Here is a 17,445-nt window from a genome sequence, read left to right on the forward strand (position 1 = left end):
CAAATATTGATTCTATATCTCTCTCTCATTTCTAAATAAAACTTAATAAATTAATTGTCGCTTTTTAAAAATACTTTTTCTTCTAAGAAAGACTCAAGATTGAACTAGACCTAGAACTCTTCTTTCTTGAACCTCTCGATTAATAATACCTTCATTCAAGAGATTAGATTATGAAAAAATAAAGAGATAGATTAGTGTATTTTATATAGAGAGAAGGAGATGAATGTATATGAAAGGATGAGAAACACAAGTTTATAATGTGAATCAACATATATAAAATTAAAATTAGGAAGGCTTTAGTGATTTATTTTTGGAAAACTAAAGCTTTATCCTTAACTCAACATTTTTCATGGTGCATAATAATCAATAAAGTGGTCATTTTTAACAATCTATATAATAGGAAAATTGAGGTGACAAGTACAACGCCTGTCATGTGGTTTTCATGATGAATTGATAAGCCATCTAATTTTTAATTGTAATATGGACACAAACATATGACATATGTGTGACTTTTGGATAGCAACCCTCTTTATATATTAAAATACTGCAACCATACATGTTTGGTCCCAATTGTTTGGTTTAAATTTTCAACAAGTGTGCTGAACTAGTTACAATACAAACAAAATCGTATTCTTAGAGACTTATTTCAATAATATAGTGATTTATAATCTATTCAAATTTGAAGTATATATAATTTTCGATATATCTAATTTGAATTTTGTTATACAATATATAACTATAGTTAGAGACTTGCATATCCATGGTTGTTTTTTTTAACTTGAATTAAAAAAATTAATATAGTTATTATTATATTTAAATAAGTAATATGTTTATATAATTATATTCAAGTGTTAATTATGTATTTATATTAATATAATATTTAGAAAAAGAGTTTGATAATATAAAAAAAATTAATTATGGATATTTTTCTTTTTTTATAAAAACTTAATTAAAAATAAATCGTATTATGTGGAGGGGGGAATCAAAAGTGGCCGTGGTGCCTTGCAAGCAATCGCAATTTTCGGCTTTCTTACGAATGACGTTGATGACGGAGTTGATGAGTTCATTCCTTCGGTGCAGTGACCTTTGGCTATAAAACCTGATTTCATCCCTACATTGGTAAAAATACAAAAAAAAAGCTTATTTCATCCTTACATTTAAAAAACATCGAAGGATATAATAATAAATTGATCAAGTAAAAGGTAAAAGAACATAAAAACCAACCCTTTTCACTAATGACAAAAAAACAGAAAAAAAAAACTGGGAAATGACAAAAAAAACAGGACAACTATTTAAGTTTTAGATATGAGTAGTATCAAGATAGTAGACCAAATGTACAAGACAAAGAACAAGATATTTACAATGCAAATCATTGATGAAAGAAGTGAAAACCATACCTTAAGGAGAAAGCCCTGCAAACCAACCCTAGGCACAGTGGACCGAAAAATACAAAGAAGAGAAAGAGTAGACAGATAAGAGAAAGAGAAGACGCGTGTGAAAGAAGAATCCAAAGATGATTTAGTGTTATTGAAAAGTGAAACAATGAATTACATAGTCAGACTAAAAGAGGGGAAATAAAAAGGAGGAAAAAGGATGGGCTGGTCCACAAGGCTATAGGCCAATAACATTATCATCCCCTCACGGTTGGAGTAGATGTTAGTCATTTCCAGCTTGGAACGAAGATACTTAAAAAAGCACAAGCAAGGGGTTTAGTGAGGAGGTCAACTGCTTGTTCAGTGGTGGAAATGGGAAGCAGTTTGAAGAGGCCGGTGTTGAGCTTGTCCCTTACAATGTGTTAATCTATTTCAATGTGTTTGGTGCCTTTATGGAAGACTTTATTAGAGGCAATCTAGATAGCGGAACGATTGTCATAGTAGACTATAGCAGGTTGAATGTGGAGAATACGAAGCTCGTCAAGAACGTAGGTCAACCATTGTAATTCACAGGTGACAGTGGCTAGAGCCCGATACTCAACTTCTGAAGAGCTTTTGGAAACGGTCTGCTGCTTTTTAGATTTCCAAAAAATGATTGAATTGCCGAAGTAGATGGAGTAACCAGTAATAGATTTTCTAAATTTGGGACAAGTGGCCCAGTCATGAGCTGATTGGTGTTGTTGCTTTGGAGAAGGATGCCATTGACAAGACTTCCCTTGAGATATCTAAGGATGCGGTGAGCAGCTTGTTGATGTAGGGTGGTAGGAGAGGAAACAAATTGACTGGGATTATTAACAGAGAATATGATGTCGGGTTTGGTATTTGTGAGATATATGAGGCGGCCAATGAGTGTTCAATAGGAGGATGCATCTTCATCATTGAGGAGGTCACCTTGACTAGTTAGACGAGAAGAATGTGTCATAGGAGTGGGCATAGGGGCGTAATTGAGCATTCCAGCTTCTTTGAGGAGGTCAAGAGTGTATTTATGTTGACTGAGGTGGATTCCAGAATTGTTCTGAGCAACTTCCAAGCCAAGAAAGTAGGTGAGATCACCCAAGTTTTTGATGTGGAATAGGTTGTCAAGGGAAGTAGTGATATGTCGTATCTCAGTGGTGTTGTTGCCCACAAGAACAATGTCATCAACGTAGATTAAGATGGCAATGGTGTGGCAAGCATCATATTTCAGGAAAAGGGAATGATCAGAATTAGAACGAGTATAATTATTAGATAAAAGAAAAGTGGAAAGTTTATCATACCATTATCGTCCAGCTTGCTTGAGCCCATATAGAGATCTTTGAAGTTTGCACACTTGATTTGGGTTGTGATGGGTGAAGCCAGGAGGAAGTTGCATATAAACTTCTTCATGTAAGTCACCATGAAGAAAAGCATTGTTGACATCAAGTTGTTTTAGCATCCAGTGGTTAGAGGCAACAATGGCGAGGAGAAGACGTAGAGTAGTTAATTTGGCAACAAGGGCAAAAGTCTCCAAGTAGTCTAATCCTTCAAGTTGGGTGTAGCCCTTAGCTACAAGGTGAGCTTTAAAACAGTCAATAGATCTGCCAGACTTGTGTTTGATTTTGTATATCCAGCGACATCCAATAACAACTTTTCCTAGGGGAAGGTCAGTAATGGTCTAGGTGTTATTGTTAGCTAAGGAATGGAGTTCATCCTGCATAGCTTGAGTCCACTGAGGTATTTTAGATGCTTCCTTGTAGGTGCGAGGTTCAGTGGTAGATGAAATGGATATGATGGTGTGCTTGAAATCAGAGGATAGTATATCATAAGAAAGAAAATTAGTAATAGGATATCTAGTAACGTTATTAGTTTGGAAATCTGTAAGATATGTGGGAGGATGTTTGGGCCGAATAAAATGCCTTATGGTGTCAGCATGCTCAGTTATATTGGGCACATTATGAGTGTTTACGATGCTAATATTGCCATTTGACAGTATCACTATCAACAACAATATCAATGACAGTAGGCACAAAAATATTAATACTAGGAAAATCAATATCATCATAATTATGACTATAATTTTGAGAAGTAGGCAAAGAAAGAGAATTAGAATCAAAGTTATTGTGTGAATGAGAAATATATGGAAAACAATTTTCATGAAACAGCACATGACGAGATATGTCAATCTTATGATTCTATAAGTTTAGGAACTATTAACCTTTGGTGTGCTGTTGGAAACCAAGGAAAATGACAGGAGCAGCCCTTGCATCAAATTTTCTTCTATGAGTAGTCAAAGTGCTAATATAGCGTAAGCAACCAAAAACACGCAAAGCAGAAATATCATACAATTTCCCATGTAATTTTTCATATGGAGTAGCATTATTAAGTAAAGGTGTAGGCATGCAATTGTTCAGTAAAGTAGCATGTTCAACAACAAAGCACCAAAAAATAGTGGGCAAATTAGCTTGAAACAAGAGGGAGCGAGTGACATTTAACAAATGTTGGTGTTTACGCTCAACTAGGCCATTTTGTTGAGGGGTTTCATTGCATGTGATTTGATGGTTAATACCTTTAAGAGAGAAAAAAATTATGCATAGCAAATTCAATGCCATTGTCAGTATGGATGGTTTTGATAATAGTAGAAAACTGGTTTTCTATGTTTGTTATAAAATCAATGATAATTTTTCTAGCAACAGATTTGTCAGTCATAGGTATAAGCCAAGTATAACGAGAAAAATCATCCACAATGGTGAGAAAATATTTGAAAACACACATGGAAAGAATACTACAGGGACCCCATATATCAATGTGAATAAGATCAAATATTTGCATGGTTTTAGAAGTACTACTAGAGAAAGGCAATTTTCTTTGTTTAGCATGATGGCAAGCATCACATATGTATGTGGGATTATGCACAATGAATGGGTATTTGAGTTTCAAACTATTCAATCTAATATCATAAGGATGTCCTAATCCAAGATGCCATAGGCTAGTATTGTTTAAAACATTGTTGGCAAAAGTTGCAGTTAGTATGTTCAAAGATGAATCTAAGATGTACAAGCCACCAATGAGTTTAGCTATAGAAATCGTCTCTTTGGTTTGAATGTCCTGTATAGTGCACCCATGAAAAGAAAAAGTTAGTTCATAGTTATTAAAAGAAATCAACTGAGATATGGAGATAATATTAAAAGAGAATTGCGGAACATAAAGGACATTTAAAAGATGGATCTTATTGTTAAGAATAACAATGCCATAATACTCAGAGTAAACAATAGTACCATTAGGTAAAGCAATTTGAATAGGTTTGATTCTTTTATAGGATGAAAAGTTTCGTAGACAAATACTTATGTGGTCAGTGGCTCCATAATCAAGAATCCAATTGGTCTTAGGATAATTGGAAGTAAAAGGAGGGTAGATATTACCTAAAGGAGGTTGGTTTGCCGAAGCAGATCCAATGTGGTGAATTTGAGCAGAAGTGGAAGCATCATTCAGATTGTGTCCTTTGAAGAGCTCTACAAGAACTTGGAATTGTTGAGGTGTGAGGCGTATGTGATTAGTACTATTAGAATTGTTGTCTTTGATATTCTCATTGTCTTCTTGGATAGAGGTATGGTGAATCTGGGTGTGCTTATTATCAAACTTATGTCCTAGAGGATAACCGTGCTTTTTATAGGAAACATCCATTGTATAACCGCTTTTGTTGCAATGAGTGCAATGTTTTCTACCAGTCGGTGTGTTTTTGAAACCTTTGTCTTGATTAGGGAAGTCATTCTTGCGGTAGTAGACAACTTCATTATGCTCATACTTCCCACAATAGTTACAAACAATGGAAGAGGTTGAAGCGGTGCAAGCGGTGGCAATACCAGTGTCTTGAGTTTTAACCGCAACAATCAGATTTCTGTCAGAGCGGCTGCAGCGGAATGGTTAGCGTGGAATAACAAACAAAGAGGGTTTTTAATACGAACGTGTGCCTTTTAATTTCTACTCAGTTTTACTTACTAAGCATATAATATAAATTAATAACAAGAGTAAGGTTGAGAGAAATTTGCACAGATGATTTTATCTTGGTTCGGATCTTACCAATCCTACGTCCAATCGTTTATCTCAAAACAAGATAAACAGTTTACTACTCACAAAACAATTACAAATTACAATCACAAAGAAACAATTTGTAAAAGTTTAGAAACCACCTCTCTTGATACCACAAGAGATGAACCTGCACCTCCTTTGAGTCTTCACAAAGGATGAACACCTCCTCCGAATACTTCACGAAGGATGAACTTCCTCTTCCGAACACCTCCTTAGACACACCAAGGATGAACCGGCTATTTCCTCTGTCACCGTAGCAGCACTTCACCAGCTCCGCAGACACGAGTTTCACATGCCGAACAAGAACACACAAGTCTCAATGATTTCTGAGTACTAGAACACAAGGGAAGAGTTATTGTTGATGGAAAATGAGAGCCTATTTATAGACTCACACAAATACTCTTTCGTTCTTTGTAACTTGCCATTTAACGCTTTTAATCGATTAATACAAGTGTTTAATCGATTAAAATTGGTGCAACGGCTAGTTTTCAAAAGCTGTAAAACTCCAACGGTCAGATTTAATCGATTAAAATGTATTTTAATCGATTAGCTAATAGATTAAAATTTATTTTAATCTATTAAATCGGAAAAAGTTGAGTTTTCAGCTTTTACTCGTTTTAATCGATTAATACTCGTTTTAATCGATTAAAACAGTGCGATTTTGACTCTGGACATTAATTATATAATATAAAATTACATGGAATCAAAACTACTAAAAATCTAAGTCCTAGACACTAAACTACAATTATTACAAAAGCTTTCCATAGCAATACAAGTCTTCATAACATCTTGAATCTTGATTTCTCTTGACTTGATTTGGACATCATCAAAACTTCATCTTCATCATTTTGCTAACAATTTCCACTTAACAACTGTCTTTCTTGTTGTGCCACCAAAGAGAAAACCTTGATGATGCCGAAATAAGGTCCAAGAGAAGCATATGCGAGGTAACATTACTAAATTGATTATTTAATCCCTGTAAAAATTGCTTAACTTGATTTTCTTGCTTTCTTTGTTTCACGACAGTCAGGACTTGACAACCACAATCGGGTTTATAGGTACAAAGAGGTTCTGGATGGAAATTTTTGATCTCATCCCAAAGAATGCGATGTTTAGTGAAATACTCAAAAATGGTAAGGTCACCTTGATGAAGGGTTACAATGTCAAGTTGAAGGCTAGAAATGTGAGAGAGACTTCCTTGAGAAAATGTGTTCTTTAGATCGTTCCAGATCTTCGAGGCTTTGTTCATCCATATGATGCTTTGTCTGATGAACAAGGAAACAGAGTGGACGATCCATGAGACGACCATGTTATTTTCGCGATTCCTGATGGCATGCCCCCGCTTGTCTTTTTTAGGTGGACTAACATTTCCAAACACAAATTTGATCTTGTTTTTGGCACTAAGAGCAGTTAACACGGAGCGACTTCAAGAATGATAATTTGTATCATCGAAAACCGGTGAAACAAGAGCAACGGCTAGATTCTTGCCAAGATGAAGGTACAAGTAATTGTGAACGAAGTTGTCTTCAACTGAAGCAAGAATAGAAAAGAAAGAAAAACCCAAAAAAAAGAGAGAAAAGAAGAGCTCTTCAAAAGAAGAGTTCTGATACCTTATCAAGATAGTAGACGAAATGTAGAAGACAAAGAACATTCTAAGATATTTACAATGCAAATAATTGATGAAGGAAGCGTGAAAACCATACCTTTAAGGAGAATACCTTGCAAACCAACCCTAGACATAGTGGAACGAAAAACAAATAGAAGAGAAAGAGTAGACAGAGAAGAGAAAGAGAAGACGCGTGTGAAAGAAGAATCCATAAATGATTTAGTGTTATTGAAAAGTGAAAGAATGAATCAAAGAGAGAAAATAAAAAGAAGGAAAAAGGATGGACTGGGCTGCAAGGCTGTAGGCCCAGTAACATTATCAAGTAGATGGGTGTTGCTCCCTCCACCACTACACCTTTCTCCCTCCACCTCCCCTTTACTATTTTGCCCCTCAGTAAAATTTTATTTTTAGGGTTATTATTTTTTAATTTTACCCCTTTATAACCTATTTCACTAATAACCTATTGTAGTACCGTGTATGAGTAAAATATTTTTCTTTCATTTTAACATTATACTTGTTCCTCTCTTTCTTTGGTCTGCTGTGAGATACTACAAGTTGCAAAGGTTGATGGTGGTGGAAAGAATTATCAAGCAGTCTTCCTCTCGTGGTGGTGTAGTGTCGCTCTCGTGGTACAGTGCGTGGAGTGGTGCAGTGCGTGTGTGATGCTTCCTCCAGGTGTGTACTCGAATAAACCATGACATAAAACCCTAAAATAAAAAATTAAAACTTTTAAACGGAGGTGACATTCGTTGAAGGATGTCACCTCCGTTTAAAGGTTTCATTTTTTTAGGGTTTGTTTTATTAGTTTATTAGGTATTTTAATAATTTAATTTAAATGTTTTGATTTATTATTTTTGAATATATTTTTAATGTATTTTAATAATGTATATTTATATTAGTTTATATTTACATTTTTAATTTTGGATGTGATATATAATTAGTTTTTAAACGTAATGATTTTGTAAAAACTGAAGAAAACGGAATGGAAGCGTGGGAGGTGGGGAGGTGAAACGGAAATGGGGAAAGGGGAAGAGAGTTCCGTGGGTGGGTGCTAGGAAAATAAAATTAGGATTTCAAATTATTTAAAATAGGATAAAAGTAAAAATATTTTTAACTTAAGGATATAATTGTATTTAAAATAATGTGGGGAGGTGGAGGAAATATACGGTGGTGGTGGAGCAACACCCGAAGTAGATTGGTAGTTTACCTAGTAGTAAAATTCTTTAAATAGTGAATAGATTTTCATCGTGTCTTTACGACACCAGGAGCCGTCCAATATTTATAAAACAAAAGAAACAAAGTTTACAGAAAGCAGAGGTCGTTCTCTCGTAAATTTCAACGATACGTGTCTTTGGAGGTTATGCATCTTATAGGCTGGTTGGAGGTTGTTGTTGTCCGTACATATGCATAACCTTGTCGAGATACTCTTCTCTGTTTCAGATATAAACATGCATACACTTAACTTCCAACTATAGACATTTTTTACATTGGAAATGGAAGTTGATGCAGCAATGATGTCTGTTGGATTTCTGGTTGCATTTGTTATCATATTCTTAACAAAAGTACTGAGTTGGGTGTGGTTGGAACCGAAAAGGGCAGAGAGATTCCTCAGAAGACAAGGCATAAAGGGAAACTCATACAAGCTTTTCTTTGGAGACACAAAAGAATTAACCATGATGTTTCATCAAGCACATTCTAAACCCATACACATCGATGACGATGTTGCAACTCGCCTAGTCCCATTTCAAGATCAATTGGTTAAAGTTTCTGGTATGCCTTCTAATAATACCTTGAGTATATATAACTTTAAGGGTTAAATAAGTTAATTAGAAAATAACTTATGATTTTTGCAGGTAGGAATTCGTTTTTCTGGTATGGTCCTAAGATTACAGTGAATATTATGGATCCTGAAGCAATAAAAGAGGTTCTGAACATGATAAATGACTTTCCAAAGCCAAACCTTAATCCACTTGGCAAGTTCCTGATAACAGGACTTGTAGATCTTGAGGGTGACAAATGGTCAAAGCACAGAAAGATCATCAACCCTGCATTTAATCTCGTCAAGCTCAAGGTTTTTCTTTTCTTTCTCATCATATATTCTTTAGTTTTCTTACTACAAATTTCTTCTTGTTTTAACATGATATGTTAAATCTGTGATATTAGTTTTCATGGAGTAATGTTCCATTGAATATTTTTCACTCGATATCTTCATCCTTTTATAATGTCTGAAATGTTTTGCAGCTTGTGTTGCCTGCCATGTATGATAGTTGCAACCAGATGATGAAGGAATGGAAGATGTTAGTGTGTGAAACAGGATCATGCATGGTAGATGTCTGGCCATTCTTAAACAACTTGACAGCTGATGTGATTTCTCGTACAGCTTTCGGAAGTAACTATGAAGAAGGAAAAATAGTATTTCAACTCCTAAAAGAACAAGCTCAACTTACATCTAAGGTCTTTCGATCTATTTACATTCCAGGGTGGAGGTATATTATTAAATTTGTCAACTTTTTATTTAACAAAGAAATACATTGGGTTGGAAGTCCACGTATAAGGTCAATTTATAGTATATAGGTGAGTGTAAACCTCACCTTATGAGTGAGTTTTGTGAGATTGAGTTGGACTTAAAATTCATTTCTTAACACAATATTAGAATCAAGTTAGAGTCTATCCTAACTATATTTGATAAGATTTAAGTTAAATCGCTATATTCCTTTTTCAAATTATTAGGTTTCTACCAACTACATTAAACAAGAGGATGAAAAAGATTGACTACGAAATTGAAAACGTACTTCGTGGAATTATCCAAAAGCAAGAGGGTATTATGAAAACATGCGAAGCTTCCAATGATAACCTATTAGGGTTACTATTGGAATCCAATCAAAAAGAGATTGAAGATCAAGGACTTAAGAAAGATTTTGGAATGAACACCAATGATGTAATTAACGAATGTAAGTTGTTTTACTTTGCTGGACAAGAAACAACATCGGTGCTACTAAATTGGACGATGGTGTTATTGAGTAGATTTCCCAAATGGCAAACACTGGCAAGAGAAGAAGTCGTTGAAATTTTTGGCACAAAAGAACCAGACTATGATGGATTAAATCGTCTTAAAGTTGTAAGTATCAATTTTTATCTTACTTGATTAAATCATTATAAAGTATCACTGGATTGAAAATATAATTTATGTTGAAACGAGAGAACTTAACTTAACTTGAATACAGCATTCATAAATGTCTAAAACTAGACATATGCTCTTAATTTTGAAACTACATCTTTGAACCTTGTAGATGGAAAACATGATGGAGAGAATTTCTATTAAAAATGGTGGATTAATATTCGAGATGGATTATTTATTGATTAATAGAGATATTTTACACCGATAACATGTTAAACTTTTATAAACTAAGGAAATCATAAATTAAATAACGTTTTAATCAAAATAGTCCTTATAAAAAATGATAAATATTTTTAGTACCTAAATTAATTTTTCCGCTACTATTAGTCTTCATAATGTGTTCACATATTGATTTTAGTGAAAGGAATCAATGTGTCGATAAACTTGCTAAATGTAAGAATTGATAAAAAGGTTTATGTTCAAGTAATTTAATGGCCTTTCTGCTCTTATTCGTCTTTATCAGTTAATACTTAGAGTGACTTACAAACCTTAATCTTCATCAATAGAAAAATGGTGACTTCAATAACATAAACCTTAATTTTCATCTTAGTGTTTTTTTTTTCTCTTTTTAATTTCAATTCAACTAAATCAAGTTTACCTGCTACCACACATGCAATTTTTTGTTAAATTTATTATGCATAGAAAAAGTGTTGCGAAATTGATACTTTTGTGTTAAACTTCTATCTATTTTCAAAATAAATCTCTTAGCTTTTGAAAGAATGTTATTAATGTTAATATGGTTTCTTGTGGCATTGTTATAGGTCACAATGATTTTGTATGAGGTTTTAAGATTATATCCACCAGTTACTTCTGTTACAAGAATCCTAAGGAAGAAAGCTAAAGTTGGAAACATGACTTTACCAGCAGGAGCACTGGCTACTATTCCAGTTGTGTTGGTACATCGTGATTTTGAATTATGGGGAAGTGATGCAAAAGAGTTCAAACCAGAAAGATTTTCAGAAGGAATCTCAAAAGCAACAAATGGTAAAGTTTCATTTATCCCATTTGGATGGGGTCCTCGAATATGCATTGGCCAAAACTTTGCTTTGCTTGAAGCCAAAATGGCGTTGTCTCTGATTCTGCAAAACTTCAAGTTTGAGCTATCTTCCTCCTATGTTCATGCTCCAATTACAGTCATAACTGCTCAACCTCAATTCGGCACACACCTTATATTACAAAAATTATAGTTTGTTATCCTATGAAAAGGTTTTTTAATGCTTTTCTATCTTATGTTGTATGGCTTCTTTCTAGAATTTTATCTGGGACATGTGACTTGCAGAAAACAAAATCTTATTGCAAGATTCAATAAAACATTTGTTCGTATATTTGTCTTTTTTATATGTTTTTATATAACATTATATAGAATGGTTTTTCCATAGTTATATTAAATGTCAAATATTTATAATTAATTATTTGAGTAAAACTTTGTTCATGTACAATATATATAATAATTTAAAAGCATCAATAATATAAGCTTCTTTTACTTGTTATAGTTATACAGATAAGACTTTTACAAAGAGGAAAGGAAAATGAGGTTTTTGATCAATTTAGAAAACTTTCCTCTATAATATAGTCTCATAAAGAAAATAAAGGTTCTTATTTAATATTTAAAAAATAATAATTTTTTTCATGATATTCAATAATAAAGATAGAAAAATATATTATAACATTAAATACTTATTAATATTAACATGTGCATGTAAAGATATCTCTATTTTATTATGGAATTCACATACAAAATAAGATTTTATTTTTTCAGAAATAAAAATATAATAATATTAAATACGTTTTTTCACTTAAGTACAAGATTAAATTGAAACTGATTTCTATTTAAAACTTTAATTTTGTTTGGTCTTTATTTTAGAAAGGAAGAGAAAGAAAAAAAGGTGGTAGTCAAGGTATAATTTTTTATTTTAAGAGAAAAAAAAAATACTAGAAATACTATTGCCTCATGGTCCGTGAAATGATGGCTTGAATGTTCAGTTTCCCCAACAAAACAATGCCATTTATTACAACCTGCCCACGTTGTAATATCTTTAAAAAAAAGCACGACCTTAGCACTTCCAAAGAAAGATTCTTGTAAAACATTAATGCATCAGACGTCAAGAAAAATAATATGAAATAACAGGTAATTTCTAGAACAAAGCTATAAATAAATTAAGATCCACATTTAGCCCATGGTATCAGACTATGACAAATTAAATTAAAGCAAGTTGTATTCAGAGAAAATCCAAAATCGTTTCCAGTGATATACTACGGGCTTCCTCGGTAGAGAAAAGATAAAAACTAATCTAAAGTTCTTCCTTACTGTGTTAAACAACCTACAAGCAGTACTCAATACACAGCAAAACTGCAGGTGGAGAAGGAGAATTGCATCACCAACAGTAAATGCTAAGCAGAAATTAGAAACCAAAGAAGCCAAGCTCACTAGCTTTCTCCTTCTCAAATGTCTCGAAGTACTGATATATGATTGTCACTGCAAGCAATATTCCAGTCCCTGAACCAATTGCCCCCATGAAATCTGCCAACACAGTCAGGGCACCAATACATATGCCTCCAAATGCTGCAGCAGTGGGAATGTATCGGTTCAGTTCTTTCTGCAGGTTTGACTCCCGATGTCCAGGCATTACCATTTGTTGCTCCTGTAAATTCAAAACCATGATACTATGAGACAACAGAAAATTTAACAAGCATCAAAATAGAGTGCTTGAAGACCAGACTTACCAGCTTAAAAACACGTTACTAATAAAGTTGCAATGAAGCTACAAAAATTGAATATTTTAGGTAGTGTTTGGCCTAAGTACTTTGGGCTTCCCTTCTTGAATTAGAGGATTCTCTAACTAGCTTTTATAGAAGCTCAACTTTTTTGCCCATGGTTATTAAAAAAGGAATACTACATGAACATTTCTCCATTTAGAAAGAGAAGCCCAAAGAAAAGTTGGGGCTAAATACTACATTAGACAATGTGTTGGCTGATCTGATCCTATGATTCATATCTATTTTGCTTCAAGTATTTTAAGAATATATTTCCGGTACTAATTCAATAGGGAAACAAAAATTCAAACATAAAGATACAAAACAAAATAATGATGAGAAAACAGGCTCATTATTATATTGAAGAACTGAAGATACAAATACAAAACAAAATGCATGCTAATCAGTATGTACCTTCAGCTGCTTTGCAACATCTCTAGCAGATGAACCAGAGACTTCAATCCAAGTTTTAGAGAACAAGGCACATGCTGACAGCATAAACACAAGGTAGAACAATGCATGGAAAGGATTTGCTGCCATGTCAGCTAAGCTGCAAAAAACGTGCCAAAATGGAAATTGAGCAACAAATAATAACAGTGGTAAAATTTAGTTGATTGAATTGAAATTTTAGATCATGTCGGCATAACAAAGTAGCATAAATTTTATATTATAATAAACCATAAACCATAAGGTGAGCAGCACTTCTCTTACCTGGAAGGTGCAGTGATGTAGTATGCAATACCCCCAACAGGAACAGATTGACCACCTCCATATTCAGTCTCCTTCCATTTTCCCAATAGATCAACAAAGAAGTTTCCACTGTACTTTCTGTGTAGAAGCTGCACAAATACAATAAAATCTAATTAAAACTGTATCGAAAATTTACTCCGTATAGCAATTTAGCATCCTTAAACTTCTCTACCTGCGAAATGAAGTAGAGATTGGACACAAGGGCAGACTGAAGAATAATGGGCATATTGGAGGTATAAAATAGCTTGATTGGATAAGAACCCTGCTGCCCACGGGCATTCTTTGATCTCACAGGCAAAACCACTCGGAAACCTTGGAAGTATATCACAATTAGGAAGATCAAGACAGTAGCAAGCAGATTTGTCACATTGGGAAGGTTTTGCCGGTAAAATGCTTCTCGAAGGGCTCGAACCTTATCCGTTCTAGTTATCAACAAATGGAATAGAGCTATGACAGCACCCTCAAATTCAGCTCCCCGTCCACTATTAATGGTGGTGGGACTAAAAGCTTTCCATATGATGTTTTCACTGCAACATAATGAGATCATCTTTATAAATTTTCTGATAAAAGACCACACACTTCTAATAGTTGTTATTATGAGACCCACGATCAATGCTGGACACAGATTATAAACTATTTAAATTATTACTAATAATCAAAGATAATAAAACTTACCATATGTTCGTGGCAATGAATAGAGAAATTCCAGATCCCAGACCATACCCTTTCTGAAGGAGCTCATCTAAACATATCACAATAATACCGGCAAAACAGAGCTGGAGGATAATGAGGATTGCATTTCCCACTCCAAGTTGGCCCACACTACCATACATTCCAGAAAGAACATATGCAACTGCCTCACCAACAGCTATCAAGATGCCAAGTAGCTTCTGTGCACCATTTCTGGAATATGAAAAGAAATTATGTCAATAGGAAGCATATATGACAGGACGAAACCTCACAAAATATGCAAAAGCTCATAAAAACTGACACCCATAAGACATAACCCAGTGCAGAAGATAATAAACTATATGTCAATAAATGAATGGTTGCATGAAAAATTGACACCAACAGAAACAACCAACTAGATCATAGGTATTGTAAGAGAAAAAAAATGTAAAAACTACATGTGCCAAGAAAGTAAAAAGTTACATAGAAAGATACTAACAAGAGAGCACGATCCTCCCGCACATTGTTGTCGACTTCTATTATCTTGGACCCAGCCAAGAGTTGCATTACTAGCCCAGAAGTCACAATGGGGGTTATTCCTAGCTCCATAACAGTTCCACGGTTTGAAGCAAGGATAACACGCATCCAATAGAATGGATCTGCTCCAGTTGTAGAGTGAATTCCATACAGAGGGAGCTGACTACAAACAAGGAAGATGAACAGAGCAATCACAGTATATATGACCTTCTCTCTAAATGGCACTTTCCTATCAGCAGTCTGAACTTCCGGAAGAAATGAGAGAAACGGTCTAACTAGGTGAAGCACTCTAAATCCACCTCCCATCTTGTCAGACTACACAAGTCTAACCTGCACCACAAAGTCATAGAACATAAGGGAGAAAACCAGAAATTGTATTTTAAACCAACACTTCTGCATCCAAATGACAACTAATATAAAATGACAAAAACAAAGTAATGCAACAATTAATTAATGAAGTTATTCCATTTTTATCACTGGATGGAGTTTGGATGAAACAGGAACTGCAAGATTGCAACAATTTCACATGAAATCTGATCATCAAAACCTATGATGCATGGAGTAGTTCCTAAATATACAAGAGTCCTACCCAGGTTAAGCCGATGAGAAAAAATATTAAAACACTGCAAACATAGGCTTTATTATTTTGATTATGAACATTCAAGTCATCGATAAAAGAAACAGTGACAATAAAAATTATATAAAAAAGGAAAACAAATCAACTTCAACTCACAAATCTCAGATAATGGAAGATCATCATATCTAGAAACAAGTCGTGTCCCTAGAATAAGTATGAAAAAAAATTATATATATGATTAATTAAATTAATTGCTTAAATGTCAACAAATATTGAAAAAATTCAAAAAAAATTAGCACATGCATTGACTAAAAGAAAGGAGACAAACCAATTAGACAACCAGCAAAAATCATATAACACAAGTAATCATAACAAGCAAAAAATTCAAGAAAAATTCCAGATGAGACACCAATCAAATCATGGGGGCATCGTCACTCTGCTTCAAGCAATATGTTGAGTCAAAAGCATTCAAGAACAAACCCTAAAATGACAGCAATCAGAACAATAACAATTTCATTCCCGTACAAAGCACACGAAAATTCCACACATCATGAACAAACATTCACAGAACCAGATTAACCTGAGCGAACAAAGCCAGAATAAGGCACAGATCTGTTAATCTGAGAATTCTCGGAAACAAATCGAAGAGAAAATATAGAGAGAAGATTTACCAGTTTATTACAGATATGGATTTGATAGAGAAGTTTAAAGAAAATTTAAAATAAAAGAAAAAAATTGAACTCTATGAAGTAGGAAGAATGAAGCTTTGTGAATTATCTAATAATAGGAGAAGCAGGGTTGCAAGTTTTGCGCAGGTAAGAGAGAGTTTACGTGGATTAACTAATCATATTTTGACACGTAGATTAACTTGGTGACATGGCAAAAGTTGTCATTTTTGACTAGTTTCCTAACTTTAATTGGGTCAAGTTTTTCAAACCAAGCCAATTTTTGGAATTTTGGGCTGTCGAATAGAATAAAAAAAAATCTATGGGATCATTTCTTTTCCTTTTTTTCAAAGTGGTTTTAATTCAAAATTCTCCGCAACCTAATAGATATAATCTTCATAAAATAAAATTAAGTGTGATATTTTAATTATATTATTTTATTTTTTATTAAATAAAAAAAATTATTATTTGGAACAAATTTAAACAGGTAACTGTCTAAAAATATAAATTAGTAATTGCATAATTATTTTACTCAAGTAATCATATAATCTCTTTTTCTAAATAGTCACTACAAATTTAAATAATTTAGAAGTGGATATGAATATTTAAAAATGTAAACTTTTTTATTTCTTCTTACAATCACATAATTATTATTTTTTAAAGCTTTTTTTTTTAATTTTATTATTTTAGAGTAATACAAAATTATCATGTAACTTATATTTTATTAATGAATATAATTTTTATATCAATTTTATAAAATTTATTACAAATAATCTATAGAAAATTATAAAATTCATTATATAATATATGATGAATTTATAAGTATATAGTTTATAATTTTGTAATATATAATTTGTAATTTTATATTATATAGTTTATAACTTTATAATTATATAACTTATAAATTCATATAATTTTTTAAATTTCATAATATATTTTTTTTAGTTTATATAACTTTATAATTATTTAAAATTGATAATTTGATGTAAATTTAATATTGTATAGTTTATATAATTTATATACTTTTTGTTTCGGTTGAATTTGTCCGAGGGTCGGTCGTCTTTCCTTGCTCTCTTTTGATCTTCACTCCAATAATGCAATCCACTTTGACGAGTTTTTGACTTACAGAAGACATTCCGACCCTCAAGTGAGATATGTTTCATAGGTCTATATTTTATTAGGATAGAAAATGATATTTGTACTTGGATACCAATTGTATATTTATAGGACTT

At 33.1% G+C, this 17,445-nt stretch overlaps 3 protein-coding genes across 4 annotated transcripts; 1 reads left to right on the top strand and 2 right to left on the bottom strand.

The window, feature by feature from the left end:
* Positions 1 to 2,691: 2,691 nt before the first annotated feature.
* LOC148202486 (uncharacterized) lies at positions 2,692 to 5,072 on the bottom strand. Its single transcript, XM_088109625.1, has 3 exons — positions 4,811 to 5,072; positions 3,607 to 3,957; positions 2,692 to 2,957 (listed from the first exon to the last, which is right to left on the bottom strand). Exons 1-3 carry the CDS (start codon positions 5,070 to 5,072, stop codon positions 2,692 to 2,694), a joined length of 879 nt encoding a protein of 292 aa, XP_087965751.1.
* A 3,498-nt stretch (positions 5,073 to 8,570) lies between these two features.
* On the top strand, positions 8,571 to 11,479 carry LOC124840078 (cytochrome P450 72A15-like). Its single transcript, XM_047316069.2, has 5 exons — positions 8,571 to 8,853; positions 8,937 to 9,154; positions 9,325 to 9,569; positions 9,814 to 10,201; positions 11,023 to 11,479. Exons 1-5 carry the CDS (start codon positions 8,577 to 8,579, stop codon positions 11,446 to 11,448), a joined length of 1,554 nt encoding a protein of 517 aa, XP_047172025.1. The 5' UTR covers positions 8,571 to 8,576; the 3' UTR covers positions 11,449 to 11,479.
* An 884-nt stretch (positions 11,480 to 12,363) lies between these two features.
* LOC124840073 (uncharacterized) lies at positions 12,364 to 16,353 on the bottom strand. Of its 2 annotated transcripts, none has more exons than XM_047316064.2 (7): positions 16,220 to 16,353; positions 14,934 to 15,301; positions 14,441 to 14,668; positions 13,938 to 14,292; positions 13,727 to 13,854; positions 13,430 to 13,565; positions 12,364 to 12,903 (listed from the first exon to the last, which is right to left on the bottom strand). In XM_047316064.2, exons 2-7 carry the CDS (start codon positions 15,275 to 15,277, stop codon positions 12,664 to 12,666), a joined length of 1,431 nt encoding a protein of 476 aa, XP_047172020.1. In that variant the 5' UTR covers positions 15,278 to 15,301; positions 16,220 to 16,353; the 3' UTR covers positions 12,364 to 12,663. The 2 variants fall into 2 exon arrangements, with proteins under 2 accessions (XP_047172020.1, XP_047172021.1); XM_047316065.2 differs by having other exon boundaries at positions 16,129 to 16,266.
* Positions 16,354 to 17,445: the final 1,092 nt, after the last annotated feature.

This window comes from Vigna umbellata, chromosome 3, assembly GCF_029865625.1.
Source record: "Vigna umbellata cultivar VRB3 chromosome 3, Vumbellata_1.0, whole genome shotgun sequence".
NCBI classification, from domain to species: Eukaryota; Viridiplantae; Streptophyta; class Magnoliopsida; order Fabales; family Fabaceae; genus Vigna; species Vigna umbellata.

What these genes read in the sequence shown, in the direction of transcription:
- LOC124840073 (XM_047316064.2), bottom strand. Translation starts at nt 15,277, where the DNA reads ATGGGAGGTGGATTTAGAGTGCTTCACCTAGTTAGACCGTTTCTCTCA. An exon ending in ATCTCTACTTCATTTCGCAG is followed by an intron (nt 13,855 to 13,937) that starts GTAGAGAAGTTT and finishes GTATTTGTGCAG; the next exon opens with CTTCTACACAGAAAGTACAG. An exon ending in TACATCACTGCACCTTCCAG is followed by an intron (nt 13,566 to 13,726) that starts GTAAGAGAAGTG and finishes CGTTTTTTGCAG; the next exon opens with CTTAGCTGACATGGCAGCAA.
- LOC124840078 (XM_047316069.2), top strand. Translation starts at nt 8,577, where the DNA reads ATGGAAGTTGATGCAGCAATGATGTCTGTTGGATTTCTGGTTGCATTT. An exon ending in TCAATTGGTTAAAGTTTCTG is followed by an intron (nt 8,854 to 8,936) that starts GTATGCCTTCTA and finishes TGATTTTTGCAG; the next exon opens with GTAGGAATTCGTTTTTCTGG. An exon ending in TTAATCTCGTCAAGCTCAAG is followed by an intron (nt 9,155 to 9,324) that starts GTTTTTCTTTTC and finishes AATGTTTTGCAG; the next exon opens with CTTGTGTTGCCTGCCATGTA.
- LOC148202486 (XM_088109625.1), bottom strand. Translation starts at nt 5,072, where the DNA reads ATGGATGTTTCCTATAAAAAGCACGGTTATCCTCTAGGACATAAGTTT. An exon ending in GGCAAACCAACCTCCTTTAG is followed by an intron (nt 3,958 to 4,810) that starts GTAATATCTACC and finishes TCTCTCTTAAAG; the next exon opens with GTATTAACCATCAAATCACA. An exon ending in TTTCCAACAGCACACCAAAG is followed by an intron (nt 2,958 to 3,606) that starts GTTAATAGTTCC and finishes CTCACCTTGTAG; the next exon opens with CTAAGGGCTACACCCAACTT.